The sequence below is a fragment of the Emydura macquarii genome, unplaced genomic scaffold (genome assembly GCF_026122565.2).
Source record: "Emydura macquarii macquarii isolate MOO-44397 ecotype Brisbane River unplaced genomic scaffold, CSIRO-AGI_Emac_v2 contig_1045, whole genome shotgun sequence".
NCBI lineage: Eukaryota > Metazoa > Chordata > Testudines > Chelidae > Emydura > Emydura macquarii.
Window position 1 is genome coordinate 8,930,507 of NW_027131182.1, and position 17,969 is coordinate 8,948,475.

A 17,969-nucleotide genomic window follows, 5' to 3' on the forward strand; every position below is an offset into this window, starting at 1 on the left:
ACATCTACAAGCAGATTGCTACAGGGGATGCAGGAGAAGGGGTATGACAGGGATCAGCAGCAGTGCCACATGAAAGCAAAGGAACTGGGGCAGGCCTATCAGAAGGCCAGTAAGGCCAACAGTTGCTCCGGTGCCAAGTCTCAGGTCAGCCGTTTTTACAAAGAGCAGGATGCCATATTTGGTAGAGACTGTACTACCACCTCACACACCACCATGGATACTTCCGAGGAGCCTGAGTCATAGGCCCCTAGCATACACAGTGAGGATGCGGCAAAGGATGAAGAGAAGGATGGGGAACACGCGACCAGGGTATACAGCTAAGCAGTGATCCAGGACCTGTTTGGAGACTCCACCGTAGTCCAGTCAGTAACAGCAGTCGAGCACAGATGAGTCCAATGCAGGAGAAGGAGCCTCGGGTAAGGGTGTTAATGCTTCTCATTACATTGATGGTGTCCCCAATTTAGCAAGGACACAGGTATTGAATTTTAATTTGCTTGTACTAGAAGAGGTATCGGTACAACAGAGAGAGGAAGAGTTATCTGCTTTTCATTCCTCCAGAGAGTTAGAAGGTAGGGTCATTAAGAGTGTTTATGTACATGCAGAAATCCCATGAATCCTCCTGAGAAATCTCTATGAAACTTTCATGGAGGTATTCTTCAATCTTCTCCCAAAGTTTTATGGCAGCCTTATCTCTTCCTCTGCGGTTGAACACTTTCCGATGCCAGTCAGTGATAACTTCAGCAGGCACCATTGCAATAAACAGCATAGTGGCTAAGGTGGCTTTGGGATGCCAGCAGCAACTCTACTCTCTCTGCCTTTGTTACCTTTTGAAGTGAGATATCAGCTAAAATCACCACCCCCTGAAGAAAACAGCACTCATATTCATTTTCATTGCCCTATACTCATACTCAACTGAGCAATTCCCTGCTCATTTCTCTCACTCCCTGGTGGGTCCTACTCACCATGGCTGGTTCTGTCAGTGGTGCTGTGCACAAGCACTCTGAAGCAGAAGTGTCAATAAGCATGTCTTATTTAAAACTTTACGTGAGCAAGGAAAGGGAGTTCTGAATCTTAACTTTCACTTTCTCTTGTGACTATACTGACAATGGTACTTCTGTATGTATTATCTGTAGCTGCTGCCATTGCAGTCTTGAGAGGTTCCCCCTCCATGCCTGCAGGATGCCTGAGCCAATTGAGGAGAAAGAAGACAACTTGGGATGATATATTCAGTGAGATCCTGCAAGCTAGTGCTGCATCAGCTTGTAAACAGAGGGTCTGGATCATGAGTATTGCATACTGTATGGAGACAGGCTCAGGAGTCAGAGAGGAAGATGCACCAGGACATAATGGGGCTTCTCTGGCAGCAAACACAGATGCTGCAGACAATTCTGAACCTATCAACTGTCCTGGGTTTTCCTCCCTTTGCAGTCCATGGAGAATGGCAGCATTTCCTACATTTTTGCTCAACGTTCCATGTGGAATCAGGGCCACATCCCTGCCCATACCATTCCACATCGAGGACAAACACAGCTTCACCTGTGAAAGTCATGGCTGATGTATGTGTAGCTAAAAAGGACATGAATAAGGTTTTAATTTATTTGCTTTTAATTTGTGCAGAATTTTTTGCAAGTGGTTTTTGTTACTCAGTAAAACCCAATTGTTTGGAAAATAATTCATCTTTATTCATTTCCGACATATGCTGCAGAATGGTTGGTGGTATTGAAAACACTCACTCACTTTTGATTGTGCCCTTGGACACAACGCAGAGGATCAATGACAAATACAGTGTAATAATCATAAATGTAAAGCAAGCACCACAAAATTAATAGGTGCATTGTCAGTGTTACATTCATAGATGTGAACCAAGCACCTCCGTTCCTAACAGGGCCCCAAACTGCAGGTCTGGGTAGAGCACAGTACACCACAGTGCATTATTGTGGCTCATTATTAGAGCTCTTTCAAAGCCTCTTTGAGCCATATAGCTCTGCATAGCTCTGCAGCCATATAGCCCTTGTATCTGGCTGTTAAAACTCAGCAGACAGACTCTGACTTCCACCCTGGTGGCAACTTTTCCCTCTTTGCTTCACAGATACTATGCAGAACACAGAAGACATCTATAACCAATGGGATATTTTTCTCACTGAGCTCTATTCTTGTGAGTAATCAATGCCAGCTCCTCTTCAATATACCAAAAGCAAGCTCAGTTGTCATTCTGCACCAGCTGAACCAATAGTTGAATCTCTCCTTGGTGCTTTTAATGTGGCCAGTGAATGGCGTCATGACCCAGGGTAGTAAGGTGTAGGCTGGGTCCCTCAGGATCACTGTTTGCATTTCAATATCACCAATGGTAATCTGATAGGTGGGAAAGAAAGTCCCTACTTGTAGCTTTCTGAACAGTCCAGTGTTCTTAAAAATCAAGCGTTATTAACCTTCCCTGACCAGCCAACACTTATGTCAGTGGAGTGTCCCTGGTGATCCATCTGTGCTTGCCTAACCATAGCAAAATAGTCCTTTCTGTTGATGTACTCTGTGGGAATGTGGTGCCAAAATAGGGATATGCATGCCATCAATCGCTCGACCACAGTTCGGGAACCCCATTGCAAATCCATCCATTATGTCCTGCATTTTGCTGCAGGACATAATGCAGGATATTTCCTACATAGGAAAAGATGACTAATGGTCCTGCCCATTTGCATGACGTCTTCCACAGTGGATTTTCAACTGCAAAATGATTTCCCACTGACCGGTAGCAGTCTGAGGTTGCAATTTTCCCACCATGTGATTGCCACTTGCTTCCTAGCTGTCAATGCAGCTCTCTTTCTGGTGTCCCTGTGCTTGAGGGCTGGGGTGAGTTCAGCACACAGATCCAAGAACGTGGCCTTGTTCATCCAAAAATTCTACAACCACTGCTGATAATCCAAAACCGGCATTGCGATACAATCCCACCAGTCCAGTGCTCATTTCTCAGGCCTAGAAGTGGTGTCCCAACGTTTGGAGCATTCTGTGAATGCCACCAAAAATATTCTCCCTATGTCCCACAGTAATCCAGAAAATCGTAATATTTCCCACAGCTCTTCTTGTGGCTCTGCAAATAATGGAGGATTGTGCGTCCTGTGCTTGCAACGCTCATGACAGTAGTGCAGAGCTGTGCAGGCTCCATCGTTCTGTTAGAGATGGTGGACAGCGACAAGTCCCTTTTGGGTTCGTGGGATTTATGGAAATTATGGTATAGAGATGGCATTATGGGGTTGAGACAGTTGAATGATGGGAACTTGACCCCTCTGTCCCTGTCACCCCTTTGTGACTCATTTCTTCCCCACCATGCATTGCCAAAACTTCCCAAAAGTCAGTGCGCTGGATGGTGGCGAGTTGCACGTCAGGATACCTACTCATGGTGTACTGCACTGTGCATCAAAACAAGCACTTCTGGTCAGTACATGCAGGGCCAACTCAGAGAGCCAAGTATGCATGCACAAAAGCGCTATGCTTACTGTGGTGGCTTTAAGCTGACGTAACTTGGGGTGGTGGAAGTTTGTAGTGTAGACATGCCCGAAGGGCTGGTCTACTCTACAAACTTAGGTAAGATTAACTAGATCACTATCATGTAATTAAGCCAAATTAGGCCCTCATGTAGGCACCACTAGGTAGACAGAAGAATTCTTCTGTCAACCTAGCTAACATTTCTCAGAGAGGTGGATTTACTGTAGTGACAGAAGCACTCCTTCTGTTGCTATAGTAGGTGTCTTCACTGTGGTGGTGCTGTTGTAGTGTTTCTAGTATAGACATGCCCAAAGACATCTATTAGAGGTTTCATTAATACAAAGCTGTGTTGTCATGCGGGCTGGCTTGAGAGGGGGGGCAGTTAGTATATTGTGTGATATCAGCATGGCAGAATCATAATAATCCATGTGGGATAGGCCATGTCAGGTGTGATTAGGGAGGTTATGATATGCTAAGTAAGAGAATAGTACTTATGTTCATGTGTAATATGTGAAATGGAAATTATAGATGTATTTGAGATATCTGTGTTTCAAATTGTGCTGCCGGGGCAACACCCCAGATAGGATGGCTGCAGAACAATGGCCAGCGTAATGGCCCATTAAGGCCTTCCCAGGTGCAAGGGGCCCAGAGAGAGAAGCCAGCATCACTAATGAATCACCAGAACCTGCTTACGTGACTGGACCCCAGGCACACCTGAAGAGTCACCAGGATTGGCCCATGTGACTCTGGACTCCATTTTGGGTCTTGTGACTGTCCGTAGGCCGCATGGCTGGGGGAGGGGGTTTATAAGATCAAACCACAGGATCCATCTTTGTCTATGATCCTGTCCAGCTGCAGACACACACTTATCTCTGGACCAATTCATCTTGCAACTGAACCGAAGGACTTAGACCCATCCAGGTACTGGATGTGAACCAGAGGGAACTATACAAGCCTGCAAATCCACATCTCTTCCAGAAACCAGATGTAAATGGACTTTTAATCATTTGTATATCTGTGATTTACTTTAACCCTTTAACATTTCTCTCATGGTTTATTTCTTTCTTTTTACAATAAACGTTTACTTTAGATACTAAAGGATTGGCTGCCAGCATGGTATTTTAGGTAAGATCCAGACTTATATTGATCTGGTGCTGTGGCTGACCCCTTGGGGTCAGAGGTAACCTTTTTAGTAAAGAGCATAGAGTTCTAGTAACTGATCTCTTTACTGGACCTAGTGCTGATTTGGGAGCCTGGAGCTGAAATGCAATAAAGGGGGCTGTGGGCATTTGTGGACTGGCTTCTTGATAACCAGTGTCGGGAAATCAGAAGCAGTTCGTGGCTGGTTGGGAAGCCGGGCTTCAGTGTCACCCACCAGCATGGGGAGAATCTACTCTCCTTTTGCAGCCTGCCCTGACCTTGGCATTATCAGTTGGCTACCCTGGGCACCGGTCGTATCACATTGTAGTGTTTCTAATATAGACATGCCCAAAGACATCTATTAGAGGTTTCATTAATACAAAACTGTATAGCCAGAGAACTGAAATGGAGGAGGTCCAGGTTATCATCACAGGTACATTCCAGAAAAATAACAAAGCCTAAAATAGAGAAGTTAAATCTAAGTATGTGGTCAAAAATAAAAGCCATACATTTCTATATATTGTTGTAAGAAGCTTAAAAGCAAAACAATAGGTGACCTAAAATGCTTAGCTAAAGAAGATTGGATAAAGACTGATGTAATAGTTGCCTCTGAAACACGGGGAATGTCAAATGAGGGTACTTTATTACATATTATAAAGTGTAGTTGAAGTGCACATTAGGTTGTGAGGGGAATAGTACTGTATCTGAAAAAGTATGTAGAAATTTTATCTCATTAGATTTCAAGTGGAGAGAACCATGTAACAGAATCTGTATACATACTCATTCCAAATCATCATCATCAGACATACATTAGTGGCATTATACTGCCAGCCTCTGTATCAGGAAAAATACATTAAACGTGTACTGTGGTGGAAAATCAGAGAGAACTAAACCAAATACAGAAGCAATAATGGTGACTTTGATTCCATCTCCTGCCCTCCCCCCACATGTCACATCTGAGCAAGGTTTATAGGAGCAATTTCTCAATACTTTAAGTGATTACTTCTTGGCTTTAGTTCTAGAGCACACGAGGAGAGGATACTCTTGACTTGGTCTTAAATAACATAAAAAAGCTGATTCAGGAAGTAACTATAGTTGAAACACTAAGTAATAGTAACTGCAATACAATAAAATTCAAAATCCTCAGCAATGGATAGATCAAAATCTAACATGAACATTAAACTTTAGAAGATTTTTTTTTTTCTATGAAGAAGCTAGTCAAGAAGCCACTAAAGTTAAATGTGAGGAACTTTAAACTTGGACTATGAGCATCCCTTAATGGAGCATAAGGTATACGTATTCAGAGAAGACAAAGCGGAAAGTAAAAAAAAGCAAAAAAGTATGGGTAAGTGACAAAGTATAAGAAATAAGCTAGTGAAAAATGTGACTCCTCCCCAACTGAAGCCAGTAGACAGGAATATAAACTATTTCAGGTAAAATGCAAATTGGACATTAGAAAGGTGAAGAGGAATTTTGTGGAGTAAATAGATGAAGATCTCAAAAACAAATAAACCTGATCAGGGTGTAAGGAAGCAATTTAGGATTGCTTTAGGAAGATAATGTCAGTCTTCTGAACATCCTCTGTAGTGATAACTCCATTCTGATAATAAATGAGCCACCACTAAAGATAGAAATGTCAAAAGATGAGATTTTTGAAAGAAACTGATTAGATGGACATCACCAAATAACTAGGATTTCATCATCTTTATTCAAGACTTCTGAATGAATTCAAGTGTGGAGTGAGCTGAGCTTCTAACATAAATATTCCCTCTTTTGTTTAAAATACTCTGCTATAAAATACTATGCTGTTGGATGGGAGGACAACACATGTTGTACTTATCTTTGAAAAAGTTGCTTGAGTGATCTTGGGAATTAGAGTAGTATCCTTATTTCAGTATCAGTTAAAATGGTTGAAACAATAATTAGTGTTTCATAAAACACCTAGATGAGAAGGAGCTAATGGGGGACAAACCAGCATTTTACTTCTGTTAATGAAAATTATGCCTTTCCAATCTTAAGCATGTCAAAAACGGTGCAAGGAAGAAGAGTACATGTCAATTATCTGGGTTTTCAACAAGTCTGTGACAAAGTCCTACACAAGAAGCTGCTAAGGAAATGAAGTAGCCATGGGGTTGCAAGGCACGTACTGTCTTGGATTAGAAGAAACTAGGCAAGAGCCAGAAAATAAAAGATAGGAATAAATGATCAGTTTTCAAAGTAGTCAAAGATTAAGTGGCATGCATCCCTGCTAGGACCGCAAGTTGCAAACACATTTGTTAAGGGTCTGGAGATGGAATGAAACAGCGAGGTTGCAAATTTTGCAGATTTAATTATTTAGATTAGTTTAGACTAGATAAGACTTTGTGGGACTCAAGGGCGGGCCTAAAACCGTAGGCAAAAATAGTCACCACAATGGAAGCTGAAATTCAGTGTTGAAAAATGCAAGGTAATGCATACTGGAAGGAATAATGCACTTCTACAGCTCAGAGGATTATAAATTTAATTGTCACCACTCAGAAAGATGCAGACTTCACTGTGGACAGCTCAAGAAAGACATCTCAGGGCACAGAGGCAGTCAAAAAGTAAACAAAATGTTAGGATGTATAAAGAATGGGATAGAAAGTAATATTGAGAATGTAATTGTATAAGTTGGTACTAAGCCTTCACTTTGAGTACTGTGTTCACGTCTAATCACCTCACCTCAAAAGAACTTATGATAAAGACATTGAAAGCTTTCCAGTTGGAAAGAGTAGTAGGAAAAAAGAAGGCTGTTGAAAAAAGAAAAATAATAGGGGACTTGCTTGATTACATCACCTCTATTTACATTTTTCCACTGGCTCCCCCATTTCCATCAGATCAGATACAAACTGTAGTGTTCATTTTAAAGACTTTTCTTGGTTTTTTCCTATCTTAGCATTTTATTTATGGTTAAGCTGTCAATCCTCATCTCCACTCTACCAGAGATGCCAGCCTTTGAGTATCCAAAATTATATTAAATAGAACAACAATTTGTTTTAGAAGTGATATAAGGATTAAAGGTTTAAGGCAGTCACACTCTACCTATGATTAAGAAGAAACTTCCACTAAGGTCAGGTTATTCTAGACTAGACTAGACTAGTTGGAGTACTAGTCTGACCTAGCAATTGCTGTATGACGATTTCTTTGTTGTTTGCAGTGTTGTAGCCATGTTGGTCTCAGGATATGAGAGAAACAAAGTAATTGAGCTAATGTCTTTTATTAGACCAACTTCTGTTGGTGAAAGAGACAAGCTTTTGAGATACAGAGCTCTTCCTCAGTTCTGGAGACGGTAACCGGAGTATCTGAGCTAAGTACAAGGTAGAACAAATAAGCATAAGAGTTTCACCCATGCTGTAGGAGACCACTTAAAATGAAGAGGGTAATATAGGATTATCAAGCAGCGGGATGTGTTATAAATTGTAATAAGGAGCCATAAAACCAGTATCTCTCATGGTTTTTAGTGTCCAGCAGAGCTATACATTCAAGTCTTTCAGGCTTGTCTTTTGAAATGCTGTACAGGTTTCCTTTGGAGACGAGGACTGAGAGGTCAGATGTGGAGTGATTACTTTGTGGAATGTGTCCCATCAGTGATACGATTTTTTTTGTCTTTTATCATTTTTTTGTGTGAGGTCATTGGAGAGCATAGTGATTAACTGGTTTCACCTACATAGTTGTTGGGGAATTTGATGCCCTGGAGGAGATACACTATATGTTGTGATAAATAGGACCCATTCATCTTGAGAGGTGTGTTGAGGGGGTTATTTATAATCATAGTAATGGAGAGATATCTGCACGTTTTGCATCTGTTGTTCTAGCATGGTTTGGTGCTGTGTCCTGGTCTTTGGGGAGCTTGCTTCTGATGATCAGCTTGGTGAGGTTGGGGGTTGTTTGAAGGCTAGAAGAGGGTGTTCAGGAAACATTTATTTCAGGATGGGTCCCCTTCAAGTATGGATTGTAATTGTTGATGATATGGGTGCCAGTATGAGGTGGTAGGTGACAAGTAGGGCTGTGTGGTCAGTGGGATTTGTTTTTCAGTGAGTGAAATCAGACAATTACTATGCTTTCTAATAAGTTCACGCAAAAAAATGATAAAAGACAAAAATACCATATCACTTGTGGGGGCAAACACTTTTCACAAAGCAGTCACTCTGTATTTGATCTCTCAGTGCTAGTTCTCAGAAAAAACCTGCATACCACCTTCAAAAGGTGAGCCTGGGAACTTAAATTCATAACTCTGGTGGACGCTAAAAACCAGATACAGGTTTTATGGCTCATTACAACATCTGTATCACACCCTACTGCCTACTAACCCTAAATTGCCCATTTCATTTTAAGTGCTCTCCTACAGCGTGTGTGAACTCATAATGCTTAACAATCTGTCCCACATTGTATTGGGCTCAGACACTCTGCTTACCTTCTCCAGACCTGAGGAAGAGTTCTGTGTAGCTTGAAAGCTTGTCCCTTCCACCAGCAGAAGTTGATCCAATAAAAGATATTATCTCACCTTCCTTGTTTTTGGCAATTTCTGTGTCAACCAGGATAATGTGAAAACCGAGCCAGAAAAGAGGGCAACTCTGAGCCCTTTGAATGTTGATGTAGGATAAAATAGTATTATAGCATCCCATCAATAGAATGGTGTATTGAAGGAGCAATATAGTTCCTGAGTCTTCTGGAAAGATTCTAACCATCTAACAAAACAGGTCTCTGACTGATATGCTAAGATCTGTTGGCTTCACAGACTTGTCCATCTTTCACCAAATGCGGCAAGTCTCTAGCAAACCATGCAACCTGATGGATATCAGAAGTGCTAACGGTAACTTTAGTACCTGCTCTCAGCCTTGTACAAGGTAATGTTGTTTAGTTTTAAATGACAAAAGGAGCGAATGTATTCCCAGTGGGCAGTCACTTTAAACATGAAGGCAAAGATACAGGTACATCTTCCCTCAAATCTCACAATTCTGTAAATGCTAACAAAAGACTGCATTTTCAGAAGAAGAACAAGCAATGTCTGACTGCAACAAAGTACAAAAACAAAACAAAAAAAGCCTATTTAGATTACTCAGAAGTAGGCACTGCACTCCACCAATGGTTTTTCCACATTCTGGGTTTTGGAAATGCTATACATTTGACCACATATCAATCTTTTTGTTTATTTTTTACCTCAGATCCTACATATTGCAGTCCATTACTTAAACTGAGCAGCAACAATAATAGCTTAGCAATTACCCTTTGTATATATGACATTGTTAAAGGAAGCTATCACATTTCTGATGTAGCAGCTATTCAAGTGCTATATAAATATATAAACATGTTTTCCTCAGAAATTACTTTGGTTACAGAGAAAAAATGGAATTCTAATGGTACTTAGGAATAAACAACAACACTGATTTCTTTCTTCTTTCTACGCCTGGTGGCTTTTCTCTATCAGTAGTGCTTGGGTTGTTTATTTTGGAGAGGTGGGATAGGGCAGTGGAGAAAAATACAAATTTAAGGCCTATCTATTTTACTGTATTTCAACTTCTGATCACATAAATTGGCATAGTAGGCAAGACTATTTCCTTGTTTTTGTAAATGTTGTTAGTGCCTGAACATAAAACATTAAAGTTTTTTTTTTTGTTTGATTTGAATTTAATAGACTGGAATATCTGGGTTCATTTTATAGTTGTAGCATAACTGTTATCTTTTAGGGTTCATGATCTAAAGAACCAATAAGAAGTGGTTGATGAATTGACTATTGGTAGTTCATTGCTGAATTTCTGTAACTAAAATTTGCATATATTGGGATTAAGCTAAAACCTATCCAATGATATTTCAGATCTATTATGTTTCCTCTCCTGTGTATGGTGTCTTAAATAGAATCATATAACATTTTACATAGGCATTTGCATTGAATATTTTAAATCTCATGAGTCCTCAAACTTTTTTTACCCATGATGCTTATGTTTATAAATTAACTTTGTGGAAAGATTGAAAATATTAATAAAGTGAAGATATTATTTTCATTTTAATCAGAACTTTTCTTTCTTTTTCTTTTTTAATTGCAGGGGAATTTGCCTAAATATTCACACAATTCTCTGATGGTTCAAGCCATAAAGACTAACCTAACAGATCCAGATATACATGTGCTCTTCTTTGATGTTGAAGCTCTCATTATTCAGCTACTGACTGAAGAAGCCTCTAGGCCTAATACTGCACTCATTTCTCCAGAGAATTTACAGAAAGCATCTGGCAGTTCTGATAAAGGGGGGTCTTTTCTGGCTGGCAAACGAGCAGCAGTGCTCTTCCAGCAGGTCAAGGAAACAATCAAAGAGAACATAAAAGAACATCTTCTTGATGATGAAGATGAGGATGAAGAATCAATGAGACAGAGAAGAGAAGACAGTGACCTAGAATATCGCTCCAGCAAATCCAAGCCATTAACCCTCTTAGAGTATAATCTAACCATGGACACAGCAAAGCTTTTTATGTCCTGCCTTCATGCCTGGGGATTGAATGACATTCTAGATGACATTTGTCTTGATCGCCTTGGGATGCTTAAACCCCACTGTTCTGTGTCCTTTGGTCTGCTATCTAGAGGAGGCCACATGTCTCTGATGCTTCCAGGATATAACCAGTCCATAGGCAGACCATCATATGGTAGTGTTGAAGTAGGAAGGAAAATGTCCATTACAGAGGGACTTGGAAGAGGGACATATGGAGTATCACGTGCAGTCACTACTCAGCATCTCCTATCTATTATCTCTTTGGCGAATACTTTGATGAGTATGACTAATGCAACTTTTATTGGAGACCATATGAAGAAAGGTCCAATCAGGTGTGAAAAGGATTCAGTTTATTTACTTCTCTTGTAATAACCTGTTTGTCTTTTGATTTTTTTTACTGTAAAACAATATTTTTATTTTGTTTAGTCCTACTGCTCATTATGGCTTTGTGCTATTGAACACCTATTACAGCTACACTAGATGACCAGGATAAAGGTATCCTGTTATACATGTTTGTTTTCTACACTGTGACTTAACTTCCACTGTGACTTAACTGGTGTTACACCACATAAAATGGACGTAAGAGAGTGAGAATTAGGTCCACGTATTTATATTCATTGTTTTCTCTTAAATAATTTTCTTAAATAATTAGTTGATCAAATTCTAAATAGATTAAAATTATACTGGTGTTTGTTATCCTTGATGAGAAATTAGGACTATCCATGAACTGGTAGTGAGCCTCAGTTTTAATATCAGTTAAAGTGTTTTGATGGGACATTCTTTAAAACTCTTTTGATGGGAGACTTTAATCAGAATAAGTATCTTTTGGAAAATAAATTTTGAATTTTTTTCTCATTTAATTTTTAGGCCTCCTAGGCCAGGCACCCCGGAGCTGTCTAAAGTGAAGGCTCCCCCTCCAATTTCTAGTCCTGCAGCTCAAGGGCAAATTAAACAAGGTAAATTTAAAGCCTGTGAGATAACTGACGTGACATTTCAGCTGTAGACTGAAATGGTCTAGCTACTCTATAGTGATGATTAACATTGTATTAGTTTTTAGCTGTTAAAAGAAAATACTATGATATTCCATATGAAAATTTTTATGATTAAGGTTGTGGTTTTTTAAAATCAGTATAATAAAGTGCTGATACTAACATAATGTGAACCCATGACATTGAACTGTCTGCTTCATACGAAAGATGACCAAACTTTGTGTCACTGTGGGTCAGTTACTTGCCAGGAGTCTGAAGTATGCACCCAATTGGCATACAACTTGATATAGATTTTAAAAAAAAATCAAACTGATAAATAAATGTGATCAGTTTTACTTAAACTGCATTTTTTTTGTAGACCAATAGCAAACTTCTTCTTGAAGTTTGAACCAAATGAGCCAAATAGAAAAATCTCATTGCTTGCAGTTGCAGGGAAAGGGAGGCAATGGGGCAGTATTTTAGGATTCCTCTCTCTGTTGCCTGTAAAGGCCCACTTCCTCCAACCAGATATTTTCCCCTCCTGCCTGACTACTGTCACTCCTTGCTTCTGCCAACTGCTTCTCTCATCTAATCTTCCTAGCCAGACCTGCACCCTTTCACCCTTGTCTAGCCAGACATTAAAGCTGCACCTTGACTGTTACTTGTGTTTATACTGCAACTTGGAACTTAGCTTAGTTGTGTGGAAATGAGTAGTTGCAGTAACAGTTCTGATTTTCATAAGTGACACCTAGATTTTATATTTGTGGGAAAATGCTTAAATGTTAACGGTATAATATAGCTTTCAGACAAACTGTATTGATACACTGCATGGAACTAAACAATACAATTACTGCTGAGAGAGAGGTGAAATAACATGAGTAAAGGAAAAGACATATGTAACATACAATCAAGATTAGTTTTCAGATGAGATTTAGAATGAAGCAGAGGCTGTTCCAGATGGCAGATGCTGCAGAACAGAAGACTCTTCCACTGACAGAGACTAGACAAAGAAGCCCCTGGGGAGGGAGAGCAAAGAGGGGTTAGTGAGAGCTGATCCATGACAGGCAAGAACAAATGCATCCAAGGGTTTTTAAAATAATAATAAAAACAAACCAACCATGGGGTGGCCAATATTGAATGAGAGCCTGGAATGAAGGAGGGACCCAGTGCCATTTTTTTAAAGCTACCCACATCATATCTGTACTTCTGTTGGTCTATGAAGTAATGTAGTTTTCACAGAGAAGTCTAGAGAGCATGGATTTGGGGGTGCTGCGCAGGAAGTGGCAATATTTATTTAAGTGATAAAGAGTCAAAATATAGTGAAGGTGAGAATAACTGAAGGTATGAAAGGATTTCTGGCAGAGATGGAATTCAGCAAAAACTTAAGTTTAAAGGTACTGGATGAAAACCTGGACCCAGTGAAGTCAATGGCAAAACTCCCTTTCACTTCAGTAGGACAAATTTTCACCCTGTGATAAAACAGAGGAGGTAGATAAAGAATAGCACTGATCTTTTATGAAAATTGAGCCCTTTGGTACTCCATAGACATGAACCCAACACTACAGAAGTTGTTTCTGTCATCGGTTTCTTTTTTCCGTAGAAACAATGTTAGTGATATCTCTTATAGCACCAACTTCTGTTGGTGCAAGAGACAAGCTTTCGAGCGACACAGAGTTCTTCTTCTTTGGACATTTTTATTCTATCTCATTAACTAGAAAGTAGTTTTGTCTTTTTCAGCCTGCATGAATAGAGAGAAATTTGTGACTTGTAAAATGATGATTGAGCTCCAATTTCTTATTTACAGATATCTCAAGTTCTTCGAGTAGATGCAACTGTTTATTCCACTTAGGTTTGTGAGTGCCCAGTGTAGTGGGGCTGGAGAATTTTGCCTGTGCCTTGTGCCGGCTATATAAGGTGGCGCTGCCCTGACCCCCCTCAGTTCCTTCTTACTGCCTGTGGCTGGCGTCAGAGCTCTGTGTGGTCCTAACCTCACAACCTGTTAGTAGTTTAGTGTTGTTTCTTAATTGTATATAGTTAGTAGTACCCTTAGTGTTAGTTGGGTTTAGCAGTAGTGGTATATGGTTGTTTCCTTGTGATGTCCTCACCTGGGTTTAAACTTTGTCCATTGGGTGGGGGAGTGATCCCCAACAACGATCCCCACATGTGGTCCTTGCTATGCTTGGATGAGGCCCACATCAAGGAGCTGTGTTTGAGCTGTAGATCATTCACTAACCAGACTCAGGTGGTTAGAGACCTTAGTTTAAAGCAGCACCTGCTCAAACAGGTCATGCAGCCTTCTTTGGCACTGAGGTTCTTGTATTAGTTGTCGCCCTTTGGTTCTGAGAGTGCTGCTGCTTCATGCTCTGGAGCAGGTGCCTTTCCAAAGAGGTGAAGGAATCATTCCCCATCAAATGAACCAAGGAAAAGGTTTCATAAGATCAATCAAAGCCATTCCAGATCTTGTGGGGACTCTTTCAGTCCTCCCCCAGAAGAGCATGGAGTGGCATGGGGTTAGTGCTGGCATGCGTGATCACATGGGAACCTTTAACTGCTCCCCGGTATCGCATAGAAACCCTATACTGTCAACTCTGGCTCTGGCCCTGGGGCACCCTTGAGTCCTCTACCGATGAGGGCGATGCTAGCACCAACTGTTTCTACATCAGTAGTACAGTTACAGACCTCTTCTGCCTTTCTGTCCTGACCTCTCACTTGGTCCAGGACTTTGCCAGGGCTATGTCATTTATAGTCCTGTTGGCTGGATGGGCCAATGAACCCTTGGGTCTGTCGGCACTGTGCCACGATGTTCCCCTTCCACAGTCTGTAAAAGCAGACTTGGCTTGGTGCAAGGGAACTCAGCATTGAGAAACTTTTCACTACTCCAGCGAAACCAGCTACTCATTCATTCAGGACTGGCTCTATCCTTATCCCCAGTAACCCACGGCTCAGTGGCATCAAGGTTGGAATTGTCTGCCTCCTACTCTCCGTTGTCTGACCCACATCAGGGACCTTTTATGGAGCGCTATAGGCACCAGGATCGGCACTCGTCTTGTGGTTGTATTGGCATTCCTTGCTCTGATGCCTACTGGCCATGAATATCCTATCCTTATCCCTAGTGGCTTCCATGGAATTCATGGGATGCACCTTGGTCACGGAGGCAACACTTCTCAGTTGTTTGAGGTGAGATCACCAGTAGAAAGGTGGCAGGAATTGTGGACCCAGGCAGGTTTGGGCACCAATGAGCCTTTCTTGTGTGGAGCCCATGGAGCTTCCTCTTCCAGCTCCACCAGTCGAGGAACAGGAGCCATCCTTGGCACAGTTAACCACCTCTCCTTCATCCTTGGATGATTCTGCAGTGCCTGGCTCTTCCTCTCCTCCAATGCCAGAGGATTTCAAGGCCTGTCAGGAATTGTTGCAGTGCATGGCTACTTCCCCGGGCATTCAGATAGAGTTCTTTCAGAGGAACACCCATAAAGTATTGGGTATCCTGTAGCCATCTGCTCCTGGGAGAGTAGCACCCTTCCCCTCCCCCCCCAATCAACAATGTGCTCCTAGACACTACAAAGAAGCATGCTTCTTTGGTACTGCCTACTGTGAAGTGCGTGGAGAAACGCCCTTTTGTCCTGGTGTAGAGATTTAAGGGCTTTTACTCCCATCAGGCCCCAAACTCCCTGATCATAATAGCAGTGAACAAGAGAGCCCGGCAAGGCAGATTTAAGTCCAATCCTAAGGACAAGGACTCCAAAAGAATGGATTTAACGGGCAGGAAGATTTACACCTCCTCCTCCATGCAGATGCGGATTGGGAACCAGCAGGCATTGTTGTTCAAGTACGACTTTGAAAATTGGACAGCTCTGTCTAAGTTTGAGGACCGGCTGCTGGAAACCTTCAGAGAGGAAATTCCGGGTGTTTATCAATGAAGGATGCCTAGTGACCAAGATGTCATTGCAGTCTACATTGGATGTTGCGGATGCTTCAGCCAGAGTTATGGCCTCTGTGGTGACCATGAGAAGGGCATCCTGGCTGTAGAGTTTGGGCATTGCTCTTGATGTGCAGCAGGTGATAGAGGATCTGCCCTTCAACAGCAGGGTGTTTTTCAGACAAAACAGATGAGACCCTGCACTCCTTCAAGGATTCTAGGGCCACAAACTCTCTTTTGGGGTACATAAAGCAGCAGTGCAGAGGCACAAGTACAGAGGCTAACAGCAGCAACAATACGGTCTTCAATGCACCTTTGGGCGCAGCCTTTTCCTTCCCTGAGACAGTGGGATTACGCAGAAAGGGACATAGATCCCAAAGGAGGAGGCAGTCAGGTTTGACCAGTTGACACAGCCTCCCCCAACAACACCAAGTGCCCATTTTGACTCCTTGGTCCAGAGCAGTGGTCTGGTCATTACTTCTTTTACCGCGGGATAGGTTAGTTTGCTTTTGTGATGTCAGTGGCAACTGAATCCCGAACAACTGGGTTCTAAGAACAGTTAGATCAGGTTGTGCTATCCAGTTCCTCTTCACTATTCCCCCCCCCGTTCTTCCCAGGCCTTCTTCAGGGACCCCTCTCGTAAGATGCTCGAGCAGCTTGGCTCTTTGCTGGCTTTGGGAGTGGTGGAGGGTCAGGTTTTCTATTACTGGTACTTCCTGGTTCCCAAATCCCAGGGAGGGTTAAACTTGTGCTTGATATCCGCAATTGCAACAAATATAACAGATACATGAGGTTCCATATGGTTACCCTATCAATTGTCCTCCCTGCATTGATTCAGAATAGCTGGCTTGTTGCTCTGGACCTTCAGGACACTTATTTCCGTGTGGTGATTCTTCTGAGCCCCAGAACATTTCTTCAGTTCGTCATGGTGCACTGCTATTTTCAGTGTATAGTCCTTCCCTTTGGTTGGCCTTCTGCCCCATGTTTTTTTACCAAATGTATTGTCATGGTGACAGTGTACCTCAGGAAAAAGGGAATCCATGTCTTCCCGCATTTGGACAACTGGCTTCTCAGGGGCTGGTCCAGGGAAAAAGTCCTTTCCCATGTACGCATTACAGTTCACTAATTCAACCATCTGGGTCTCATCCTAAACACCAGAAAGTCAATCTTAGTCCCCACTCAGAAAATTGAGTTCATTGGGGCCTAATAGACACTATGAGTTTGAGAAAGTTTCTGCTGTGACCGTTTCCGGACAATTTGCCGCATTTATCTCAGTCTTCAGTCTCAACCTTCCATAACAGTTTGCATATGCCTGAGGCTCTTAGGCCACATGTCTGCATGCATGCAGGTGATTCAATTTGCAAGGGTACACCTTTGTCCTCTTCACATGTGGCTCTCAGGACTGTTTACCATACAAACCTTCACCCTGTGGATAGGTTGGTCTTCCTCCTTCTGTTGATTCTGGACTCTTTCCCTTGTGGATGATTCAAGGGAATGTATGTCAAGGCATTCCCTTCATCCAACCATTACCAACCAGAACTGTTGTCACCAGTGCCTCCCTGGTAGATTGGGGCACTTATCTGGGGTCACTGAAGATTCAGGGCCTGTGTTCAGAGCAGGAAGTTCTAATGCATATCAATGTCCTGGAACTTTGCGTCATCTACAATGCCTGCCTCACTTTCCTAGACCACATCAAGGCTTCAGTAGTTCATTTACTTACCGACAATACCACTGTGATGTAATTATGTGAACAGGCAAGGGGGAGCACATTCCCGCATGCTTTGCCAAGAGTCAATCAGTTTGTGGCTGTCTGTATCAATTAGAGTACCTCTCCGATAGCTGATCACTTGCCCAGGGTCCAGAATTATCACGCGGACCATCTCAGCAGGAATTTTTCCCTGAAGCATGAGTGATCTCTGAATCCCAGTGTTCTGCGAGTCATCTTTGCAACATGGAGCATCCCAA

The 17,969-nt window shown here is 41.9% G+C and overlaps 1 protein-coding gene across 4 annotated transcripts in view; it reads left to right on the forward strand.

Annotated features, from left to right (window-relative positions):
* The window catches only part of WDR7 (WD repeat domain 7), a 347,323-nt gene that overhangs the window by 76,867 nt on the left and 252,487 nt on the right, over positions 1 to 17,969 (forward strand). For all 4 annotated transcript variants that reach the window (XM_067545438.1, XM_067545439.1, XM_067545440.1 and 1 more), the window contains exons 15-16: positions 10,683 to 11,452; positions 11,988 to 12,076. In XM_067545438.1, the coding sequence (XP_067401539.1) occupies positions 10,683 to 11,452; positions 11,988 to 12,076 (859 nt within the window). The remainder of the gene's footprint in view (positions 1 to 10,682; positions 11,453 to 11,987; positions 12,077 to 17,969) is intronic.